General features: G+C 36.5%; 1 protein-coding gene across 12 annotated transcripts in view; it reads right to left on the bottom strand.

Annotated features, from left to right (window-relative positions):
• Positions 1-25090, bottom strand: part of smash (smallish) — a 118412-nt gene that overhangs the window by 16049 nt on the left and 77273 nt on the right. For 9 of the 12 annotated variants that reach the window (XM_070112847.1, XM_070112848.1, XM_070112840.1 and 6 more), the window contains 5 exons: positions 11485-12361; positions 8288-8494; positions 4943-5085; positions 4628-4781; positions 1376-2656 (listed from right to left, as the gene is read on the bottom strand). In XM_070112847.1, coding sequence (XP_069968948.1) covers positions 1376-2656; positions 4628-4781; positions 4943-5085; positions 8288-8494; positions 11485-11778 — 2079 coding nt within the window. In that variant the 5' untranslated portion in view covers positions 11779-12361. Of the gene's footprint in view, positions 1-1375; positions 2657-4627; positions 4782-4942; positions 5086-7828; positions 8069-8287; positions 8495-11484; positions 12362-22362; positions 22465-25090 lie in introns of those variants that run through there. The other 3 variants (XM_070112841.1, XM_070112849.1, XM_070112850.1) reach the window with 3 other exon arrangements.

Below are 25090 nucleotides of genomic sequence, written 5' to 3'. Positions count from 1 at the left end.
GCTTCGGCCCCGGGAGTGGTGGTGTCATCTTACCGACTTGCTGATTAGATGCCACATCTTGCGAGAAGCAATTGGAAAGCGATTTAACGGTGTTGGGTTTCGGCAGCTCGTCCGGATTCAAGATGGTTACTGGCGGTGCACACATAATAACTTCAGTGTGATCTTGTTGCTGTTGTTGTGATTTATATGGCACAGTTGTCACATCTGCTTGTCGGACTTCATGCGAAGGTTCATTGACTGCATGCGCGCTTGGAATTGATTTCATCTCATTTAACGCAGCTGTTGTTTGCATTTTTTGATTAGAAACTGGCATCGCTTCACCGGTCTCGGGCAATGCGGTCACTGTTGTATGCGACTGTTGCCGTTGTTGGTGCTTGGGAAACTCAATACCGCCATAATGCGTAAAATTCATGGGCGAGGGCGACCGACCGAGTTGTGGTGATGTTGGCGGTGTTGTTGTTGCACCATAATGTGGCACGTATGATTTTTTTGCCATCATTGTTGGCGTCGGAGGTTTCCCGGTTGGGTTGCTGTTCATATTCTTCGAGTTGAATATTTCAACACGACCATTGATGCTAAACGGACTATCGTCGGGTGATTTGCGTACGGGAGGTGGACTGTTAATGGGACTCTTGATATTGTAACGGACCGACTTTGGTGACATAGGGGGCTTGCCAATTGGATTAACAGCACGTGGTATCATGGAGAAACCGTTAGATATAAGCACGCTCGGTGAAGAACGTGGTGGGGGTGTTGGTGCGCGTGCTGCCGACGCAGATGGTGGTGTTTGCGGTATAGTGATCGGCGAAGCGCCATGGGTGAAGGGTAAAGGAGAATGTGGTGATACAATCGAAGGGGCTACGGTTGAAGACTGAAATATTTGCGTACTAATGGGAGCATCATCGCCCACAGTGAATGCGGTGGGTGTTTGTGCACGGTCGATTGCCTTTGAAATTTGCATCGGTTTTGGTGAAAGTGGGGCTTCAATTTCTGTGGGTGGTCGAACTTTAGGTATTGCACCACTGCACATGGGGAACTCAGAGATTGGCTTCACTTCATGCTCTTGTGCTTCGTCTAATTCAATGTCGCTCTTAAAGGTCTCTTTGAACATACGCAGCAGATTACGCGCGTGCACCATCTCGTTCGAAGGCTTTCTTTGCAAAGTAGAAGGCGTAGCAACTGTTAAAGTATTACCCGACACCTCCTGTTCAGCTTTAGAATCAATTAAGTTATTTATTTTCTGCTGTTCTTTTTCAATATTAGCTACTTGTTCACCAAAACTACGATTACCATTATCATCAATAGTATTTTCAAAACTACTTTTTACACTACTAGATATAGAGGGTTCAAGCAATGATTTGTTAGTAGAACTTACACTAAATTCCATTTCGCATGGCTGTTCGTTAGTTGTTTTTGTGGTGGACACTGTGTTCAGGCTGCTGGCGATGGCGTTCACTGCGCTGGTGGATAGCTCGGCAAATTCCGCTTCTATTTGGTTCACTGCATTTGCTGCTTCGGTTAGCTGTTGCTCCTCCAGTGCCAACGCTGCAATAGCCGCATTTAGTTGTTCTTCCTGCTCGGAAATTTCCTTCGCTTCGATTTCGCCTTCGGCGGTGTGAATACCGCTGTCGTCACGATCGACATCCTCCTCGGGCGCATCGATTTTAACCACCACATGTTGTGTCATCGTGGTTTGGTATCCGGGCGCACTTACTTCTTCCTTCTCTCTATTGCTTATTTCCTGCACGGCTTTCTTCTCATTCCCAATTAGTTTCATGCGTCGTTCTTCCTCTTCGTTCTTCATTATCTCCAGCTGGCGGGCATCGACAAGTGCTACTGGCGCCTTTTTCACCTCTTCTTTGGTTACAGCATTTTGTAAACTAGACAGACGATCCTTCAATGGTGGCACTGGTATGTCGACTAATTTTGCGCTGGGTGCCTTACCGGCACTGCCACCATTCGTAGAATTGACTAAATTTTGCTGTTGCTCTAGGCTTTGCATACGCGATCGTATGCTTGTGATGTCGCCTGATAGGCGTTTAACTTCACGCTTCAATGTGGAGTCTTGTACCTCGCCATTATTAGACACACTCTCGTCCAACTTGAAGCGATCACGCAGTGTAACGCGTGGCACTGCTACGGTGCCAGCGCTACTATTGCCCACCAGCGACTTTGGTTCTGAATTGGCATTTTGATTTTCGAAAATCTCTTTACGCTTCGAAATATCGATTTTTGGTACATCAACTTTTTTCTCCAAACCCTCTTGACTATCACTGGGTGAAGTAACTTCGAAGCCGATTAGGCGATCCTCGATTTTACTGCCGCGACGTGTGGGGTAAGTATCGTTCGGCGCTGTATTGCTGCATTCCGGGGTATTTTCTTTCGAAGAGTTGCTTTTGGATATTAACGCCGGGTTTGTATTGGCGTTATGGAGCTTGAAATTGGCTAAAGCACTGCCGCCGCTGGCGCGCGAAACGCGTTGCTTGTAGTCTTGAATGGCGCCCTCATAAGTGTATTCGCATGGATCGGGAGAACTGCCTGGCGCGGTGCTGGAGGAGGTATCGTAGCCGGGAGAGGAGATGTATTCGCGCGCGGGGATGCCACTGGGTTTTTGGTTGTTCTCAAATATGGCTTTGTCGAGTTCGGCGTTGTCGCTCTGTAGATGAAAATATAATATAAGTACAGATTTAGTCGAATTTAAAGAAAACATAAATTTATTATGTAGCCTAAGAAAGCAACACTCAAAGCTTTTTTAATTCTTGGTTTTGTTAAAAATCTATACTTTCTCCAGTATCCATTATATGGAGAGGGGATACTCTTTATGTCATCTAATATCTTTTCATGGCATATAACTCAAGTGCGACCCCCAAGTGTTCTTCGCACGATCAATGGGTTATTAGCTGCCGTTAACAGGGATACAGTTTGAATAGACAATTATAAAGTTGTTCAAAACAGATTGGAGCATCTGGCGTGGAGCTGTGATGCTGGTGATCGTTAAATTCTTTTTTGTGTTTCTTTAAAACTTCCACGAGTATTTACGCAGTTTCTAAATTAATGTGTAATGCTGTAGTTGTTGTAGTAGTATCACGACTGCTCTCAACGATGTCATGTAGAACGTGAGCATTGTTCGTTAAGCTGATCGACATGCTCTCAACTATTGCGAATAACAAAAGATCCGTCAGAACAAATGTTCAGCAAGCGCACGAAACGAATTTCGAACAATATAAAAGTACACAGAATTTGGTACTGAAAAAAACAAGGGAAAAGGCAGGGTATACATATGTATGTATATACCTATATGTAAATTGGAGAAGCAAAATGTTCGAATACGTTTCAGCAATTTAATTGATTTTACGCTTTCGTTTTGATTTCAATTGATATACCTGCTGTCGCAATGCCTCATACGTTTATTGGTGATTATTTGTTTGACGGACGGGATATTGTTTAAGAATATTGTGACTAATTCAATTTTGCTGTATTTGACTTTTGATATCAGCTATTGTTTATAAACTGTGCAGTTCGCCGGTGCCCTTGTAAACGATCAGTCAATAAACGACAAAAAATTATTTGCCATCATAAAATTACGATATGGCCATAGAGCGGAGATGTGACGAGCCACCATGATAACCGAAGAATGCCCTCATGGTTAGTTTATTGACAATGTATTAAAAAAATCAAAAAAAAAAAATATATATAGGTATATATATCTCATAAACATCACCCTTTCTTAAGAGAGGAATCTTGATATATACGTTTAACTCAGCGATGAGGAATTTGCGCGACATAAATTTTATATCAAAAATACATCTTTAGTTTGTTTTGGTTTAGAGTCTCAAGCCCTGAATGACTTGTGCCAACATATTTTATGTGCCTGGGAATATTTTAAAATCAACGTCTAGGTTTATGTTGAGAAGTTTAGCTTTAAGAACGTTATTACTGCTCGAAATAATAGTTTAGAAACTTAATATAACTTGCCTTTCTTTCCTATTTCAATATTTCTCTTGTATATCTAGCGGCTAATTGTGCTCAAAGTAAACGCCCTAAAAGTGCAATAGGAAACGTCAACATGTCAGCGGCTCACGGGCACATTTGTGTAAAAAGTTTGCTAAAATTAGGCAGTTGTGACTGTAAAGTTAGGAGAGTAGTTAGCGACCACAATAACAAGAAACCGGAGAAGCAGAAAAATTAACGATTGGCTAATGAGGCTCTGGCACAGTTGGACAAACAAAGCTGCTGCTAATTTAACTTTGAGCATAACTTCCGGTTTATATTCAGCTGTATGTGTGTGTGTGCTATAAAATATGTGTGAAGTAAAGATAATTAACGCTTTTTCAGCACTGACCCAATTCCATGTTCATTGTTAAGGCAGTGAGAATGCTCCATAATAAATTTAGAAAAGAAATATTCACGAAAACACACTCCAAATGTAAAACAGAGCTTGCAGGAAAACCGAAAACAACGCCAAGCTATTCTTGTGAATCAAATATTTTTTTTGATGGCTAGGGGCATTTCAGATTTGCATCTCATTTGCTCAAGCATCAATGCGATTGAGTACTTGTCGCTTGTAATTTGCCTGAATGCAGTCCTAAACTCGTTTAATGAATAGTTTATTCTTCATAAAACTTACCAGTACACTGTTGTTGTCGTAATCCTCCGATTGGCTGCTCTTGCCGCTGGCGCTGCTGGTGCCAATGCCAAGGTCGCTCAGGTCATTCGATTCGTCTTCATTGTAAACGGCTAACGTGGCCAATTTTGCGCGACCACGACAACCACGTTCACCTCTGTAATGAAAATGGCATTTGTTGTTGTAAGTAATATATGCATATAAAAATAGTGCTAGAACAGTTTTCTAAAATATTGTGCTTGGAATATCTATCTTTAAAGTCAATTTTTGGCGAGCAAGCCACATAATTATATTCTTTCCTATTTCAATATTTCTCACCTTTCTTCGATCATTTCGGAGAACGTCTTCGATTTTCTTCGTGTCCGGTCGTGTTCTTCCAATTCGAGTTTTTTTACTTCCACAACTCGATCGATGATGTGTTCGACACGTTTTCTACGTGACGATTTCCAATTATCCAAATTCTGTAAGTTCAAAATGAAAGCAATAATTTTAATTTTTGACAAAAGAACATACAAAATAGTATCAATGTTTAAACTAGTAGAGTTTACACCAAAGAGGGAAAGACAACAATAAGCTGCTAATGCCAAACTATAAATAATAAAATATATATAATAAAACATAAGCAATTTGAAACAATAACAACATATATGCAATGAAAAATTAGTAAAAAAACACTGCAGTAGACTTATGCAACAACTTTAAGTGTGTTTGCATCGATTTGGCCGATAACGACTTCCTTTCCCACCAGTTGGTCAAATCAAACAATTTACTGAAGTCGATTACAAATGTACACAAGTCGCAATTCATTTTGACCAAGCATATATACTCATACATACATGCATGCACTAACTCCGTCTAAGCGCATTGGGTAAGCCAAGCTAGTCAAGTTAGCCGAGTCAGCACGCCAAAGCCTAAACGGACCAATTGACCAATCGAACAAACAATGCAGAGCGCGTATTAATTGATTTTCACACGCATAACTAATACCTAACCAGTAGCTGCGAAACGTGTGATTACAAGCAGAAAAGTGAAAAGAGGAGACAAACGGTGGAAAAATCGTGAAAATTATAATAATAAAGCGATAAGAAGGTATCGGAATGCGAGAATGACTTTCAATTTGTGTTTACTCAAATCTTCAATAAACTATTATAACAGATTTGATGGATTTCGTGAACAATATGAACTCATTAAACGAAAAGAAACTAAAATTCATGAGCACATTTGTTATATATACATATGTAGGTCAATTGTTGCCGGTCGAAGGACAGTAATTTGGTTGAGCAGAAGAAAAGAAATTAAAGTAATATAATTAAAATTAATGTAATTTAATGTATCATAATATTAAGATTTCAACCTTAGGATAGTATTTTTGAAATATAAAATTTGTATTTCTTTCAAAGTTGGAGTCCAATAGCAGCTATCATATAAGCTTGACCGAAACATAGCTGGTGCAAAACGGGAGAGCTATTTTTTTACAGAACTCAATCTCTGGGAAAAATTTGGTTTGCTCCAATACTCAGCCGAGTGTTATACAGTGTTATGGATCAGAGCATAAGATTATGTATACTGAACGAAACAAAAATAATTATAGCGCCATTTGTGGTTAGGCGCTTCATCTACAAGTATGAAGAGATGAGTATTTTAGTTGTAAGGCGCTTCCAAAGGGATAATATTTCTCAAAATATAAATGCAATCGGAGGTTTGCCTATCGAGGGAAGATCGCTATTAAAAACATGTTTGATGTTAGTGAATTGTTGGCATTAAATGCAGGTCTTAGTTAGTGGCGGAGCATCTTTAAAGGATCTCACACTATCTCTTTTCTAATTTGTTTGGTTGATACGTCGCTCTCTAAGACCACATCGATTCGAAGTATGGTGTGAAGTATTTAAAAGACTTGCGTCGAATACACTAACAGGATTCAATCCTTGATACAAGCATTTGTGGACGCTTGTTACTTGCGCTAAAAATAAATTAAGCTCGAAAACCGTAATTTGTTTTATTACCCTGTGAAAATAAACGATGACAACACAAAGTGACGCTGGGCCTGACTATTAATGACGATTGCGTAAGTCTTCCCATAAACGGATGGGAATAAATATGTATGAATATACTTATATAATATGTACGGCTAATGAGCTACAATAACTAATTTTGCTGCTTTTTGACAATTGACTTGCAGATGTTGTGCATGTAAACAGCAGACATTTAAGTAAATAAGCAAAAAATGCCAAAAACTGGATTAAATAATCACTTGAGGTGACAACTGCTGAAAAAGACCAACAAAAGAAAGAAAGTAAATACAAAACTCAAATGGCGCGAAGTATGACTACTAAATACATTGCTTGGTACTTTGCGCAATTGCAATGCACATTTACATGTGTGTGCGTGTGTGATTTGGTAAAATTTGCATTTACCACGTTTAGCGCAAGCACTGTGTAGCAAAGTTGCATAACCACTGCAATAAATGTGAGCAAACAAAAACAACAGCAATTGCCATATTGGCAGCATAGAAATGTCTGCGCCAGTATGTTAACCCCGCCCCAGTGAAAAATGTAACAAGCACAAATGCCAACACACATACACATGCAGTCGGAAACACAAGTACGAACACGAAAGTACGGAGCATTTCAGCTGGACAGAGGCACAAATTACGAGCTTTTGATACCTGAGCGGAATTTTTCATGCTGCTGCAACATGCAATACTCGCAGCAAACGGGGCAAGCGCAAGCGCTAGTGTTGAGTAATTGTTACTCGCGCAGCAACAGAATCGACCAAATTTCGATGGCGATAACAGTTGCTCAAATGGGCCTAATGCCGTTCGCATTCAAAACGTTTTGCATAGACGCGTTTAGCGTAAATGTGCCAATGATACAGGCAGAAAAGACGTTGACAAACAAGAGAAAAGCTTGCACGCTCAACATTCGTATTGCCGCCATTTATCGCCGTTCTGTGCGTATTTGTCTGCTGTTTTCGAAAATTTGTCACGATTCGCGCTTAAGATTTCGCTGCTTGCTCTGTCTCCGTCGGCTGCCTTTCAATTTTTATTAGCAATATTTATCTAGTTTTGCCTTAAACAGATACAGAAAATATATAATATTATAAAAAAAATGAAAAATAGCGCGGCAAATGCAGAGCTCTGCGTAATTACACAATATGCGATTACACGAATGCGATTTTCGCTAGCGAATTTTAAATTATACACACCCACATTTAGTTTGCTGCTGCAATTTTATTTTCTCATTTTATTTTATTGCGTTCAAAACAACAAATTTGGTTGTAACAATATTCGTGAAAATTTTGATATTTTTAACAGAAAATTATTGAGTTGACTTTGCTGATTGACGGAAATTTACAAAGCAGCAACGAGTTGATCAGTTCGCTTGCCAGTAGTTTCCGGTCGATTAGGCGCTAACAATTAGAACAGAATATCGCAGTAATATTTTCAGCAAAACATTTAATGGGTAATTTTTAGGGGTTTATTTGACATGCAACTGGCTTCAATGATCATTAAAAACTTAAACTCTTCTTGACGCAATAAAAACTGAAAAACGATTTGAATTATTTTATCAAATATTATCATTTAATTTTTGTTTTAGCAGCATTGCAATACATATAATCTAAGCTTAGCTTATCCAATTGAAGTTTATGATAGTGTCTACTTACATTCTGCCAATCCTCGGGCTCTTCTTTTTTAATCTCCTTAATCTTTTTCACTTCTTCAGCCTTCTTTAGCTGCTCCTGTGCGGTTTGGTAGAGATTGCATGGTTTGATCTGCACAAATTGCATCGGGTTGTAGGACGGTGGCGGTGGTGTGGGGCGTGTGACGCGCGCTTTGGTCACATATGAAGTGGGATCCGGCGATATTATGGACTGTAAAATATATGAACAAATACAAATACATTTTATATGTAGGGATATTTTCAATGAAACTCAAATAAAATTGAAATGTTAATGGGCAACTGGCGTGTTTTTATAATTGACCTAGAATATTGTGCATTTGCATCTCTGTGACAATTCTGTAGTCTAGCCTCGTAGGAGGTGCGCCACAGCGAAGTTTATGAAAAGGGGTAGATGTGTATGTGACAGCTTAGCGCGTAGGTGCTGCGGCACTTTTTCCAGGGTGATTTGCATTTTTTATTGGCAGAACGTGTTGTAGGGTCTGACGCGTGTCTACTTATTAATAATGCAATAATAAATAAAATATAATCTTTTCATATATTTGTTGTTATTTTTCGTGTGTTATTTTTTAATCCGCTTGGAAATGTGTGGAGATTTCATTTGTTTCCGACATCACTTCGATCACCTTCCACTTCAGTGCAAATGCTTGGCCCATTGTTACCTTCAAGTGCACTTTGACCCGTGTATTCAGTATTGTCGACAATTTACTGTTATAATATGTGGCTGTGTGGTTTTTAACGCCTCATTGACAGAAGGGTGTTTAACATTTTGCTGACGGGTTGGTTGGTGTTTTATCTGCTTCAAATGACTTGAAATAAGTATGTGTGGGTAAGCTTTAACCCTTCGATGGGCTCTTGATTGTTCAATTGTTCAATATAAGAAATGTTCGTTCCACTTTTTAAGTTCATATGGTACTCTTTATATAACATGTCACCCGTTTTCAATTTTCTACACCCCGTTTTGAAATGCGTTCGACGTGGATGCTAGCTCGTCTATTTAGGTGTGCAATACATGGTTAATGAACTGAGCAAAAACGTAATAAAGAGAATTGCGTAGTGAAATAATGCGCCCAAATGGTGACTTATGTTTATAACGGTTATAATGGCAGAGTGCATATTCCAGCGCACGAATAGGCGCTTGAAATCGCCCTCCAGAAAAACCACACAATAGATCAAATGACCCACCCTTCTCAAAAGAAAACTGGTATGATTAGAATTGAATACTTCACTCGTAGGAATCTCGAAATAAATAATTTTAAAATTGCAGGTGACTATGTACTTCCATAAACGTTCACTCTAGCAAAACGAATGTAAGCTATCAAATCAAATCAAATGACCCGCCCTTCTCAAAAGAAAACTGGTATGATTAGAATTGAATACTTCACTCGTAGGAATCTCGAAATAAATAATTTTAAAATTGCAGGTGACTATGTACTTCCATAAACGTTCACTCTAGCAAAACGAATGTAAGCTATCGTTAAATGGTCTTAGATGTCAAACGATTTCTTGCGTAGTGATTGAAGAGCACAGAAGTGAAATGTAATGATTTCCTATCAAATATTATTATAATATAGACGTGGCCCAGTAAACAAATAAACTTGATATTACCAGAAAGTCGGTCAACATTGAGTTTAAGCGTTAATAACTGTGATTAAAAAATACTGGTAGAACGGTGTGCATTTCTAGCCTCTACCTTGGCAGACATTTTCGAATTTATTATTGAATGAAAAATATATTTGAACACAGAGCTGATTTTCCTATTGGGAACATATTAACAGGAATTGTTACACTCATACACGTCTGAGCAGCTAGGTGAATTTCTGCGGCAAGTCTGTCGGCCGGTCTACGCTGTGAGGGCGTCTCAATGTGCCGTTTTAATGTGGTTTATTGACTTTTGAAGTGCTTCTTTCCTGCTCAGCATGCGCTGCTTCGTGGCAATGCTGTCTTCTCGGCGCAGTGTTGCCAGCGGATATTGATGCTCAAGATGAGCAGATGATAACAGGCGGAAGAGTGGCACTTAAACTTAGGTACATGCATGAACACTGACTAAAGGCATTCTGATGATTGTGCGTAATATTGGTTTTGCATTATCTAAGGCATCGGCCGATTGCTAAAATTGATTGTGGTTCTTTTCTGAGCTGGACTGATTTGAAGATTGGCTAATGATTTCTAATTAACATTAATATCGCAACCGCAAGTGAAAATTGAGTTTCTCAAAGAGAAAGAAAGAAATGCAACTAGCAAAATTTGCGAATATTTATAAAACGATAATGCTACTTAATGCGACCGCAAGATCGATACTTTTTCATATCACTTAGTCAAATGTTTCATATTAGCGCCAATTTGCTAAATATTCTGTTAATCCCTTCAAATCATTAGACTCGAAGATAGACTCACAATAATCTGTCATAACTGTTAATGACGTGTGGTAAAAAAATATATATGTGTATGAACATAATATATATCTATATAGAATACAAAATATATTGTTAAGGTATTGGTGAAAAGCAAAATGCCGCAGTAACACTTTTAAATCATTAAATCATGAATGAATCGATTTAGAAGCAGTAGCCGACGTTCTCAATATGGGAAAATATCTTTGCCGAGAGCTTTAAGTACTATTATAGACCTAAGAGAAACTGGAATTTTCGTCTCATTTACATATTCAAGCACTGAGTAAATGCCAATAACGGTATATTTGAAAAACACTTATAAAAATGAGAGTGAGTTAAGTGAAATTTGGATGAAAAAGGGAGAGAAAGTAAGAGATAAACCTTTTTCAACGAAAATAAGTTTGGATTCACTACCGAAAAAAAAAACAAAAAGTAAGTGAAATAAACATTTAAAGAAAGTGACATTGAATCAAAAAAATTCGACAAGTTTAAGCTTTTCCGAACGGTTTCCAAACCATCCGCTGCATGACTGTAAACATTCTAGACGATATACATAGTTTCTATACAGAATTAGCAGTTAAAATTTGACGGAATTAAGATTGAACATTTTTCCAATATTAGATGGCTGACCTTGTTTTGGACAAACTCGTCCTCTTCCTTATTATTCTATATAACCCCAAAGGCTGTGGTAATAACATAGTGATAATTCAATTGTGAACCTTAGAGCAATTTTGGCAAAAATAAAAACTTAGAACTTTTAAATGTAGGAATGTAGGTTTATGCAATTTACCGTTTTCTTGCCAACACCATTCGCCTGATTGCTGCCGCTGTGGCCGTTCGTTGAGCACGCAGTTGATGTCTGGGAGGTGGACATCTTGCCGCCATTCAACTCTTTGTCCTCCATGTCGTCATAAAACTCAAGCTGTGCTGCCGCTGCTTCTTCTTCTGATTTTGCTTGCAAGTGATCCTCTTGCAAATGTTCGTACTCTTGTTGTTGCTGTTGCTCTTCTCTCTGTGGCTGTTGTTGCGTCTGTTGCACGTTCTGGCTCGTGTTGGCAATCGCGCGCTCACATTCTGTAGGCATTTCAAGTTCAGCCGAAAATAGTTTACAGCGCTGCGCGAGTGTGCGTGTGTGCGTGTGTGCGGAAATCAAAGCGATAATAGATTTTTCTAAAAAAATTCTTTCTAGAATTCCGCCTTTTCTGATTTTATATTTTTGGCTTCAAGTGCGTTGCTAGTTTTCCAGCGCGAGTAGGTGCAACATCGTAAAAATCACGCGCGTGCCACAGAGCTCAAATGAATTTCACAAATTGATATGGGTATAATTCGTTCAGAATCTTTCAACTGTATTTTTATCGCTACTTCACGTTCATGTAAAGTTGATAAAAGGCTCACTTGTTTGTTATTGTTGAGTTTTGTTTTGGTTACAATTCAACTTCCTCTTTGGCGCGTGGTTTCTTATGAATATTTTTGTTTTGATTTTAATTTATCTCTGCTTTATTTTTCCCGCAGCTCCGGAGGTGTCAGATTTTCGATTATTTCCAGTGATTTGTCGTGTTTTTGTTGTTGTTGCTATGATTTATGCACGTTTCGTTATTTGCTCAGCTGCGGTGTTTATTAACTTTGCATTGCTTGTGCACGCCGCAAGTTTCGCTTTCAATATTTATCTGGAAATGACAAAAAATTAAAAAATAAATTATTAAAGCGTGAGCAGCTCAAATATGCGGTGCAAATTGCATCTAATTAATTCTAATATATTAATTAATATAAATTTATTTTTTTCTTATTTTTTTGTGGTTTGCTGTCAGCTTCACTGATGCGCCCACAAACTTTTTAAAGACAACGACTTCACGTAATCGAGACAAAGCATCGCTAGCAACTTGACGTGGGCGATTTTCGTAAACATCACTAAATGGTAACGGTAATACAACGGAAAAATTGTTAGCTTTGGTCACTAGGAAAATAAGTGCGTGTCAAATTTCTAATAAAATGCTGATTTAGTACCGATCAATGTCTCGAAGCTCAACTTACGTAGGCAGCAATTAGTTTGACATATACGGCATTTGAAAGCTTTTACAACCGTTATTTATTTCGCCAGTATTTTAGCGCTTAGACACTTTAATGACTTGATTTTTTTGCTGGGAAATCATTTATTATTTCGAAAGTTTTGCTGTGGACTTACAACCTCAAAGAAACCTAGATTTTTACAACTACGCGCATATTCAGCAATATATTTCGCATTTCTTTTTGTTGGTTAAATTGAGATCTTAAAAATCTCTTGAAAAGTATGATTTAATATGATAGTACAAGTTATGCGTGCAGTGTTGGCAGCTATTTTTTTCTTTATAAAAATAAATAGAGAGAGCGTAATTAAAACTGAGATTGATTGATTTATAAGAGACTACAAAATAGCTATGACATGTGTCTTTGACTTAGTTCTGAACATATGTCTAGATAGAATACTAAAGTTATTTTGTTTTTAGTTGTAAAATTACATTTTATCATATTTATTTGTGCGAAAATATGCGTTATGGATGCCATCTTTTTTAAATGAATTTATTAAAATGGTATACTTGTAGTTGTACTAAATTATGTAGAGTTATATGTTTGCCAACTTCAATCAAATTAAGAACTGCATTATATAGGTGTACAAATATAATATACGTTTTCTAAGGTTGCCACTTAATAATGTTCGTACATATTATATTAATTTGGGAAAAATTTAATTATGTTTACAATGTAGTTTTTTAAGATAAAATATATTTGGTTAGTGTTCATTTAAAAACGCTTCCCTCTGTTTGTCAATTCGGCTTTTGCAAAAGTTTGAAATTCTAGCGATTTCATTAATTGACCCCTTGCATCAATTGCTTTGAAATGTCGGGGAACTTAAAAGCTCCAAATCCATATAACACAACTTACCATAAGCGGCAATTAGCTATAACTACAGAAGGTGGATGAGTAGGAGAGGAACGTAAACAAATAAAGAAAATAAAAATGGGAAGTCAAATGAACGGCCACTTTGTTGCATGAAATCTTTGTGGAAAGCGAACTCACACATGTGTATGTATGTATGTGCGTGTAGTGAAAACAATAGCTTTGAAATGAGTACGTGGTACATACATAGTTGCAGCTATGAAACAAGCAATTAATAATTAATTAAGATGAAATAACATAAATTCGTTTTTAACAAGCAAGCAATGACAACAACAACAAACAACAAAACACGTCTTCGTAACAACAGGGGACAACTTAAGCATTTCGAAGTCAACAAACTGTGTGAAGAGAGCAAATGAAGATGTTAGGAGCGGCGTATATATGTATGTTTATGAATACCCTCTAGGGGGAGCTTTGCTGGTTGCAAAAATGCAATTTTCTTAAAATTTTCTGGTTAGCTTAGTTTGATTGGGCTTGTTTATACGCACACTGCGAATAATTCGTTCGGTCAGTGAAACATTTTTCGTTTCTGTTCAATATTCAGTTTAGGTTTACCCTACAGGGAGACGTCTAGATTTCCAAATCCGCAAACACTTGTATGCTTACGTATGTCAATTGTGCGCAACATCTTGTAAGAGATTGCTGCGAGAAAGCGGCAATCTGCATTTGTCACTGATGGCAACCTCTCTCACACATACACACATTGGAGCAGCAGATTTTTCAATGCACTTTATATGTAATTTTGTGACTTTGCAAACTTCAAAGTTGCAATTGACAGCCGACGTATCGGTGGCTGAGATCTTTCTGAGGTGGTGGCTGTCATTGGTGGCGTTGATTTTAATGTAATTTCTTTTTTACTACTTTTTTACTCTGAATGCGTCGAACGTCGCATAATGCCAACTCGTTTTCTTAATAAGTTTGACCTGCATCGCACTGGTGGCACTGCGTTATTATTATATATTTGCGTGAGACACACACATGTATTCGCCAGTTTGGGGCGGCATCTTTTCACAATTTCAACAACAACAACAACAAAGAGGGACAGCAGAAATGCATTAGCAAATAAAAATGACCACACGCATTTATTGCCAGCATTGTATTGTTGGTGTGGAATAATTGTTGCACTTTGTTTTTTGTTTTAGCGTGTGTGTGTTTTTCTCCTATTTTTGCTGCAAGCAATTCATCATTGTCTACGGTTTGACCGAAGCGTGCAAGTGTTTTATTATTAATATTACTGTTATTGTAGCTATTTGAAAAGGCTTTGAAGTTTTATTGAGTGCAACAGGCAGCGTCGCGAATGGAGCATTATTGTGAAATAAAATGCTGAAAATGCAATTGAAGTGCGAAATGGCATCTTTCTGCATACTTATGGTGGTAAATGGATCTCTGGCACACACATCGTCAGCTAAGTTTTATAACCAGAAAAAGTGTGCGTGTGTGCGTGAAAAATACTTATGGCGAGTAGTCTCTTTGGCACTACGTTAATTGCTGCCATCAATTATCGGCCGCTAACCTTGTTTTATGGAAAAATATAATTGCATTTATGGCATGTGACCCTTTTAACGGCTTTCCAATTTACTGCCGACTATCATTAACGCTTTGAGTGAGAGTTAGGAGCAGATAAAGATGTTATGTTAAAGTTTCTCTATTTAGCACTCGCTGTGGTCGTTCCAATTCAACAATTATTATGCAGTTCTATTTAACAAAACGGTCAAACAGTGCTACTTTACTCGTACATGTTACATACGCGTATGTATGTGCATATGTTGCCAGTAAGTCACTCACACACACGTGATTGTGTGAACTGCAAGTAATGCGCGATTTTCAATGATTTTTCTATAATTTCATTTAGCAAAAATTGTTTTGCTTATATCTAAGCTCGAAATATTATATGTACGTTAATTAGAAAGCGTTTAAATCCACCATAAGCAAGTTTATTGACTTTATGCAGTGTTTTAGAGTACAATCTCTTGTCGGGGCAAGATTCATATGAAAACTTAAAGTGGTGTATTAATAAATATTGTGGAAATAAATTGAGAAATTTTAACGAAATGATTAGAGTGAGACGATTTTGTAATCACCGTTCATTTTAAGTGTAGCCCTAATACTAAGAATTTCAATAATTTGACGCGTTTAAAATCTAATTTTTATGTAAATAATGTACCCACTCTTGCTTAATCATGGACTTAGTGATTGTAAAGAAATTTTGATTTCTTAATTTTTTTTTTAATTTTGAATGAAGATACAAAACTGAAGAACGATGTGGAAGCACGGATCTATTAAAGTTGATAATAATTGGAAATATGAAAAAGAAATACCTAAATGAGAGTCATAACATCTCTGTGATAGAAAAATTAAGAAAACCAAAGTTGCTACAAAACTTCGCTTTTCACAAAAAGTAGCAACGCTGTTAGTTGAAATCTCTAAGATGAATATAACCATAATTATGCATTCATAGGAAATCTCGGAACTTGGATTATTTAAATATATATACATATACAAATATATATTGCGTAAAAATTTACATAAAAGATAATGATTAAAAAAGTCAACAACATAAAACGCGACAGAAAAATAAAAATTATTTGGTTAGAGAAAAGGCTTCAATGAATTAACTGCCAACACAAAGCCAAAAAGACCTTCATGCCAAATTATAACTGTATCAGGTGATTAAGTCAAAATATTGTGGTGAAATTGACAATGCCCAGCAGTCGAGCAGCAGCAAAATATGAGGAGGAAAAACAAACAGAAATCTTAAAACCAAATTTCTTACAAATAAATAGAAACAAGAATAGTGAAAAAGAAATAAGCATAAAAGTGTGTAGATCTCTTGACCTCTACATAAATGACTTTAAAAAGACTAAAAAATAATAACCATAAATTTGCGGGACTTGCGCCAGAGTTGAGCTAACGATGGTTTTATAGCCGCTCAAAGTGACAATACAGCCGACGAACGGCTATTTTAATGCAGGTGTCATTTATTTCCAGCCAAACAAAAAAACAAAAAAAAAAAAACGTCTGCTCGTTATTCTAATGCAAATAGTTTATAATTTTCAAATGCTTTGCCAGCTTGAACTTTACTACTCTGTTAACGCTTTGCCTTTTGTTGTCACTCAGCATGTGTCAGTTGGGCTGCCAAGCAATGTTGACAATATGCAGAGCACTGGCAATAAAAATATCATAAAACCAGAAAGCAATAACAAATCTCACATGTTACTCATATTTAATATATGACTTAGTGCTTTGATTTATTTGAGTTGTTTACCATACATTTTCCATTTAATAATTAACCTCGGTTGTTGGTTGCAAAGAAAGTGCTTTCATAAGTCGTAAAGAGCTAAAAAAGCTGCATAGAGTAGAGCTACTGTCAAATGTATTTTAAGGGAAAGCCTTAAACCCACTGAATTTAATATTTCTAAAAGCACAAAACTAACTACGTTATCTGTGAAACCACTTCGAAAATACAGTTATGCTTTTTCAGTGGAACCGAATATACAAATTTATAAGAATTATTTTTTTTCGAATCATCACAATTTTTGAATTTTTATGACAAGATACTTTGAGTACAAATCCATTTGAATTTTCACTTTTCATTTCTTTAAATTGAAAATGACAACATATCTTCATATACACACATATGTAGGTACGTTCCAATGTACTTACCATATATGTATGAATGTAACTTTAATTGGAGCAATAAAATTGTTCAGCTGTCAAGCGACGTTACGCTCCTAATTTGGCATACGCAATCGTTAATAGCCCGATAGAAAACAGAAAAAAATCGAAGTGGACACCTCCAAGCGAGCAGCAAACAAATAATTACTATCAACTAATTCCATTACAATGGCGATACAACAATAATAACAGACTGAAAACCAGATAAAGGAAAGCATAAATTTCAGCAAGTAGGAAAATATATTAACTAAAGTATATAAAATATCAAGCTAAAAGGAAAGTAAGTGAATTCGGTATCGAATTACGCTTGAGGCGCTCTTGAGCATGCGCGTCCAGGTGGCACACCCAACGAAGCGGGGCGCGTGCGCACTTCATCGAAACGGTTGTTCAAAGCACTAAAAGCATACAGAAATTAGACTTGCAACAAATTGCTATTGACAATGAAAGTGCAATGAGTTTGAATGCGTTGAGAAAATAAATAAAACAGTTGATACATTCATTAAGACAACTCTTGATTTTTAATGATAATAGTAACTAATAAACCACGAGGCGGTTTTGAAAATGAAGCCGTTTTTCTCGCTTTTTGTACCAGTGCTGCCAATTCGATGCTCCACATTTTTTAGTCTAAAAGTGTGAGGAGCTCATTTCTGTTTATGTGATGGTGGCGGTGCTATGTTTACTTCATTCCCGGTGGAGGCAGTGGGTACAGCAACCTTCTAACGCCCACATACTATAATCTTGCAAATCGGCTGCATTATCATATTTTTAAAAACTGTCGTTTATTTATTATTACAATAACCAAATATTAACCGAGCCAAACAAAAGCCATTTGCAACAAACGAGGTCATTGTACAATTACATGTTATCACAATTTTAAATACATACCATACTTATTTACTACAAATAAACAAGCATTTGTGCACGAGTATGTGCTCTTATTTGCATTATCTGTGACTCTTTCGCTCTGCACGCATCGGTGCGTTTGCGCATGCGCAGCCTGGTATTTAACTACTGACGCTCAACTAAGTAAGATAAACGATTTGATAACAGCGCAGGTAGCCACAGTTATTTGAATATTATACTCGTACATACAATAAAAATAACGTTGAGAGGCGAAGCGAGCATCAGCGCTATGATGAGGGGCCAATGCACTGCGCCGAATCACAACAATTGCGCTTTTGTTGCACATTTGAGACGCTAAGATATACGCAACGCTGCTGTTTATAATACATATGTATGTATGTGTGTTTGTGTGTAAATAATAGCACTGACCGGCGGTTAAAATTAACTATAATTGCAAGAAATAAACAGAAGTGAAACAAGTAAGGAAGGTCTGAGTTTCGGTGTAACCGAACATTTTATACTCTCACAAGGTAAAGTGATCTACTAGAATTTCGTATATATTTTAATTAAAAGTAGGAAGTATTGCATGCATTATTTACAATCACAGGCAAGAAGATACGCTGTTATTAGAAAGAGTTTCTCTCGGAATTTCATTAAGATTTCTAACATATTGATTGATTAATGCAGTATAAAGTCGACCGGAAGTTCGAAAACTTTATATTACGTATTTGGGCTAAGGGTAGTATTGACCAGATTTTACCCATTTTTGGCATAAGGGTTCATTATTATCAAAAAAACATTTTCCCCGAATTTAATTTGTATCTCACAGATTGACCGATAGTTTCGGCAAAAAGTCAGCCATACGCTCTGGCGTCCACATATTTGGTGTATGGGCCCTTGAAAAGTTATACTTGTAGTCCGATTTATACAATTTTTTGTTAAATACTTTGAGAACACTATTTGTGCAAAGTTTTACCTAATAACTGCGTTTATGTTTGATTTGTGGCCGGTAAAATGAAAGAATCAGATAGAACTTAAAAGTTAGTTATGTGGGAAGTAGGCGTGGTTTGGATAACTTCATACACCACATTTTTGTTAAAAATGGTTCAGTAGTTAAGTGGACGGTGCCACGCCCATTGTCCAATTTCTGCGCCGGCATCCTGGCTAAGAAATTAAATGTTTCTTGGTCTTTTATTCGGCGAGTTGTCGCACTTTTAGTAAATTTCAACATAACCATTATATGGAGAGTAGGCGTGGTTATTATTTGATTTACCCCATTTTCACAGTATTTAAAGAAGTGTTAAAAAGACTTCTTCTCAGAAAGTTTGGTTCAGTTAGCTTCAAGAGTTAGTTTGGAAGATATGTACACTTAACCATTTAAAGGGCAGGGCCACGCCTACTTTTTAAAAATCTTTAACCCACAAGTGCCAATCACCACTGCAATCCCTTGCACCAAATTACAGCTGCGTAGGTTTTCGTTTAATGGCGTCTTGTGGGCGTGACAGTGGCTCGATTACGTCCATCTGCAATACATGTAAGGAATACGTGCACCAAGTTTCATCAAGGTATCTCAATTTTTACTCAAGTTATCGCTTGCACCGATGGACGGACGGACAGACAGACAGTTACCCGGACTTCAACTCGTCTCGTCATTCATTGATCATTTATATATATATATATATTCCATATCTATCTCGATTCATTTTAGGTAATACAAACAACCTTTAGGTGAACAAAATTATTATACTCTGTAGCAACATGTTGCGAGAGTACAAAAACTTGAAAAAGAAAATTGCGCACACAATGCGCTGCAAACCATTATGATAGTGCGACAACATAACAACAACGATCGAACGATAGCGACTCCAATTATGATAACCTCGCTAATAAAGCGCGCAGCAGAGAAGCCAGCCGATGGTGGTTAGATCTAACAAGCGTTCATTTGCGACAAGTACGAGTACACATACATGCACTTATACCCACTCTCTGAGTAAAAATATTAGCGTCCAATACGGAACACCTTAGTGAGACACATTATTTCGGGATTTGGAAATTACAACGCAATTTTCCTAAGAGAGATGCCAATTTTAACTGTCCAAGCCAAAAAGAAAACATTTAACTTGGCAATTCTAACCTGTAGATTTCAGGTTCAATCGTCCTTTAAAAGTCTTTTATATATTCATTGCTGTGATTCTAACATGACTACTTAAAGCTATATTCTTCGTAGTACACAACATATAATTTTCTCAAAAACACTTGGAGCCTTATATACGAGTATATAGCCGAGTCGTTTCTGTTTCACTTTTGATGAAGATCTTAAATATATGCTAGACATGTATATATACATTCTCACACACATAAACACACTCATAACAAAAATGTTTTTTCATAAAATTTTGATATTTAAAATTCTGTAATATATTAGATATTAAGTATTGAATACTAGAGAAACCCCTCAAAGCACAAGCATAAAAAGCAACCAGGGTTGCTAAATTCCTTCTGAAAACTTTGCAATCGCTTTGATTTATTATAAAAAAAATAAATTAATTAATTTCCTTTTTTACATGTTAGGATACCTGCGGATTTTATGAGCACACAGCAACCCAAAACTTAACCAATCTGCATCTGAGCGTATGCACACACACACATATATATATAATATATAAATGGAAATAGCATAGCTGAGTTTCTTTATGTAGTGAAATTAATAAATGCAAATTAGACAAGGGCGTTGAAGGCATTTGTCAAATACATGTACATAAGTGTGCATATACTTGTGTATGTATGTACAATTATATGTTTACATGGCATCCCGGGCATTTTTTACGATTTTTTAATTAAATTTAATTTTGCAGTTATTTAAAATGTTTGAGTATGAATTACTGCTGAAAAGTGAAGGGAGTCTGAAGGGTGTTACAAAAGGAGTGCAGTAAATAATAGCGAATGAAGTGCAAAATACGTTGATTTAAGCAACATTTTAATTGGAATTTCACACATTCATATAAACGTTAATTTATGCACTAACATATGTAGGTATGAATATATTACAGTTACTCATTTGCATGCAGCGTTGCTTTTTTTATAAATTTAATGTACAGCAGCATTTTCAATTCAATCTTGCCTGCAATAATTGCCTGGTGTATTACCAACAAGCAATTATCATATAATCGCCAAGAAGGCCAAACTAGATTTACATGTGTGTATGTATGTGTATGAGTGCATGTATGCATATACAGTGCTTGGCTAAATACTTTAGCAAAAGTGAGAGTAAGTAATATTCAAAAAACAAAAAACATTGAAATATATAAAAAAAATAATAATATTTTTAATTAAGATACTTGTTAAGGGCAAAGAAATTATTTACAAACGAATTAAATTTATAACTGTAGTGTATAATGACGGAAAATCTCAATTATAATTTGCATAATGCCAAAAGTTTACACACAAAGTAAGTGCATGTGTTTATCTACATACGAGTAGATATATATATAATGGCAGCATATTACTATGAAAAATTGTACGGACCTGTATTTATAAATAAATATACTTTTTAATTATGTATATATTACAAAATGTCTAACACTTATGCATGAGCCATCAACAGCAACAATGTGGCAACTTTTACCGCAACTGTCATTTGCTTCAACGAGCACAAACGCAGCCCTCTCGCCTGAAATGTAAAAATTATTATGATTTCGCGAAAAAGTAAAGAAAACGTGTAAAATTTCAAAGACGAAAAATTACAATAAAAAATGTCGTCTTTGACGGCAAATTTGAGGAAGTGAGGCACAGAGCATGGCCCACAGATGTATAAATACAATGCTCTGTATCGCAAATTTGGTAGTATTAGTAGCATAAATAGTATTTTTTAAAAATATTTTTCACCACATAAATTAAAGCTCCACATCAAACAATTACGTACATACACTCGCACATTTGATATACATATCTGAGCAGCTAACAGATACCCCTTTTGCTTTAGACACACACTTACGAAATTACATACCAACAACAGTATAAATACGTATGCATATGTATGCACATAGTATGTCATTGCTTGTATTGGTTGTAACTGTGTGTGGCGTTAATTAATTGTGGCAGAAAGGTTTCACCGCTGTTCAGTGCAGCGGCGTTGAGTTGGCGATAGTGTTGCTGTGGCACAAGCAAGTTAATTAGTACAATCATACTACAAAAAAGATATGTGGTCTTGTATTACCGTTTGTACTGGTATGGTGTGGCTATATCGCTCCGATGAAACATGTTCCAAAATGAGGCTCAATTACAGATCGTTAGGTGATAATAATACTCTGTGAAAGCACTGAAAAAGTAGAAAAGATTTTTTAAAGGGGTGAAATTCTAGAAAATATGCCTGGCGAAAGTACACGATTTTAACATAGCGAACAAAAATGAGAACGAAAGTTGATGTGCAAGCACTAGCGCACTATCACAGGGCCAACATTATGTTCTGGGTACTAAACTCGACTGAAAATCCGCTAGGATATTGATATTATTAGTCTTATTACTTTGAAAATGCAAATAATGGTAAAAGCGAGGAGTTAGCGTAAATACAGTGATGCTGGCATTGCTGCTTTGTATGCGGCACATTGAGGATAAATTGCATTGAAAGCAAACATTAAGAAAAACTTTTTATAATAAAAGCATGAAACATAGAAAAGGGAAAAATGGAGCGATAGCAAACGAAAATTGATTGTAATTCAATTATGCGAATAAATGAGCGAGTGGATGGAAATGCAATTTTTCGCAATTGTCAAAGATAAATAAACAACGCCGAGCAGCCAACATGCAACGCGGCATATGGTGGATGGGTACAAAGGAGTGATGGCGACTACCACAGTGGCGGGGCGGTGACCCAGACAGAGGACGCAGAACGCTTCTAGTTATTAGCAGAGAGGGATGGGCTGATTGGTTTGTTGCAACAGATGCCGCAACGTAAATTAAATGACGGCGGAACGAGGAGCCGGGGTGCCGAGCACCATGTCAGTTGTCAGACGTATCGACAGTCAATCAGCAACGACGTGTGGAGAATCAACCGATAGTTGGAGCTCGTGCAGAACAATGGCGATTGACAGCAGCGAATAAATTGTAGTAAGAAATGGCAACAGAGCAAAAAAGCTGGTGGAATATAAGCTACACATACACTTATATACTCTTTGATACATTTCAATACGAAATTTTTCATTTTATTTTATTGTTACAGACACTTCCGTTTGGAGAACTCGTTTGAAGTGGTGGGAGTGTTGCTTCTTGGTTTTGAAGTTGTTAGAAAACCTAACAGTGTTGTAATTAGATTTGATAGAAAAACATTTAATTGAAGATAGTTGAAAAAATAGCCAAACGAAACTTGATATCCCTATTTCACAACATATTTAGTAATGATCTGGAGAAAAAGTGTAATGCAAACACCAATTTTCCATTATGTTTTTAATTTTTTATTATTTAAAAATAATCTAAAAATAAATCTTAAATATTGACGCTAGTTAGCTCGTGGCTAACAATCTGACCCTGTTTTGAAGAAGGAACCGGAATTGGCAATCCCTGCCACGAAACGAATCATCAAACGAAGCCTATTTTAAGTATTTATCTCTTGAGCTCAGTTCCACTAAGGGTGTTAATATGCATCAATTTCGCTTCGGATCAAACGAAACAAAGAAATCGAGTGGTTGCAAGCATGTTGCATAAACAAAATAACTATTTGTAACAATAACAAATATTATCAGCATTTTCTATTTGAATGTTGCATAAAGTGTATAAAGTTATTCGAACGAAATTATTTTATACTCCATGCACACATTTGTTGTTGTAATTGCTTCATCTAATCCGGTAAAAATTGTCAATTCTCTTGCCGAAACGAGTGCAAGTGCACCAAAAAGCAGTCAACACCGTTCGGACTCACAATGCAGCCAAGTCAGGCAATTGTCACAGCATGTTTGTTGTTGTTGTTATTGCAACAGCAATTGCACACATCCGTTAGCACTTAAGTCAGTTACTACATATGCATGCGAGCTTGTCCATAGAGTACACACATACTCCAGCTCATACATACATTCTGCATTATGCTGTTGATTTGCATTCAAAACGTCATCGATTTCGTATTTACTTTGAATTCAGTATGCATTGAAAGCAGTTGAAAATACGTACAACAACGATAATTGTTCGATAAAAACTGTCGCTTATTACATAAATACAAAGCACATAAATATGTTTACAAGTGCCTATTTCCTTTTCACCAGCTTTTTTCGTGCCTATTTTATTGTCTTTCGATTTCGTTTATTGCCATGTGTGGCACGTTGTTTCTGCCGGCGTCGTGTTAATATTTTGTTGCATAATTGTGACAGCGACCCCAACAACATTAAGAAATATGAAAAACTAAAAACAAAAAAAAAAATGGTCAAAAATAATTCCACAGAAATTGCCCAGCTGGCGATTGTACGAGAGCGTACAAAAACAAAAACCACAAGCTAGTAAAAAGTGCAAGTAAAAGTTGCTTGAAAACGTGATACTGTTGCTGTACGAAAGGCAAAGCTGAATGAAAATGATCAGAGAAATGAAAATGCATACTCGACTTAACAATACATACATATGTATTGTATGTTTATACGTGTAAATAAATGTACTTATATATACGTAGATATTTGGAAATTGCTGTTAATTTACTCCGAAATTTACTACGAAAATGCAAGCAATTGCAAAATGAAATTCCTTTTCAAATGATGTTTGTAAATAAGCATGATTTTTCTTAATTATTGCTTTAATTATGTTATGTCATAAAGGAAATTTTTTTTTTGCTCTGAGTGTTGGATGTTCATTTTGTCGCAAAGCAATGACTTTTATCACTTCAGCAAAACTGAGAAAAATTCAGCTGTTTTTAGAAATTTCACGTCGATATCTTAATCGATAGTCAGAATTATGATTTTACAATTGAA

This window comes from Bactrocera oleae, chromosome 2 (genome assembly GCF_042242935.1).
Source record: "Bactrocera oleae isolate idBacOlea1 chromosome 2, idBacOlea1, whole genome shotgun sequence".
In the NCBI taxonomy this organism is placed as follows: Eukaryota; Metazoa; Arthropoda; class Insecta; order Diptera; family Tephritidae; genus Bactrocera; species Bactrocera oleae.
The sequence above is the reverse complement of the archived record's forward strand: the minus strand, read 5'-3'. Positions and strand labels throughout refer to the sequence as shown.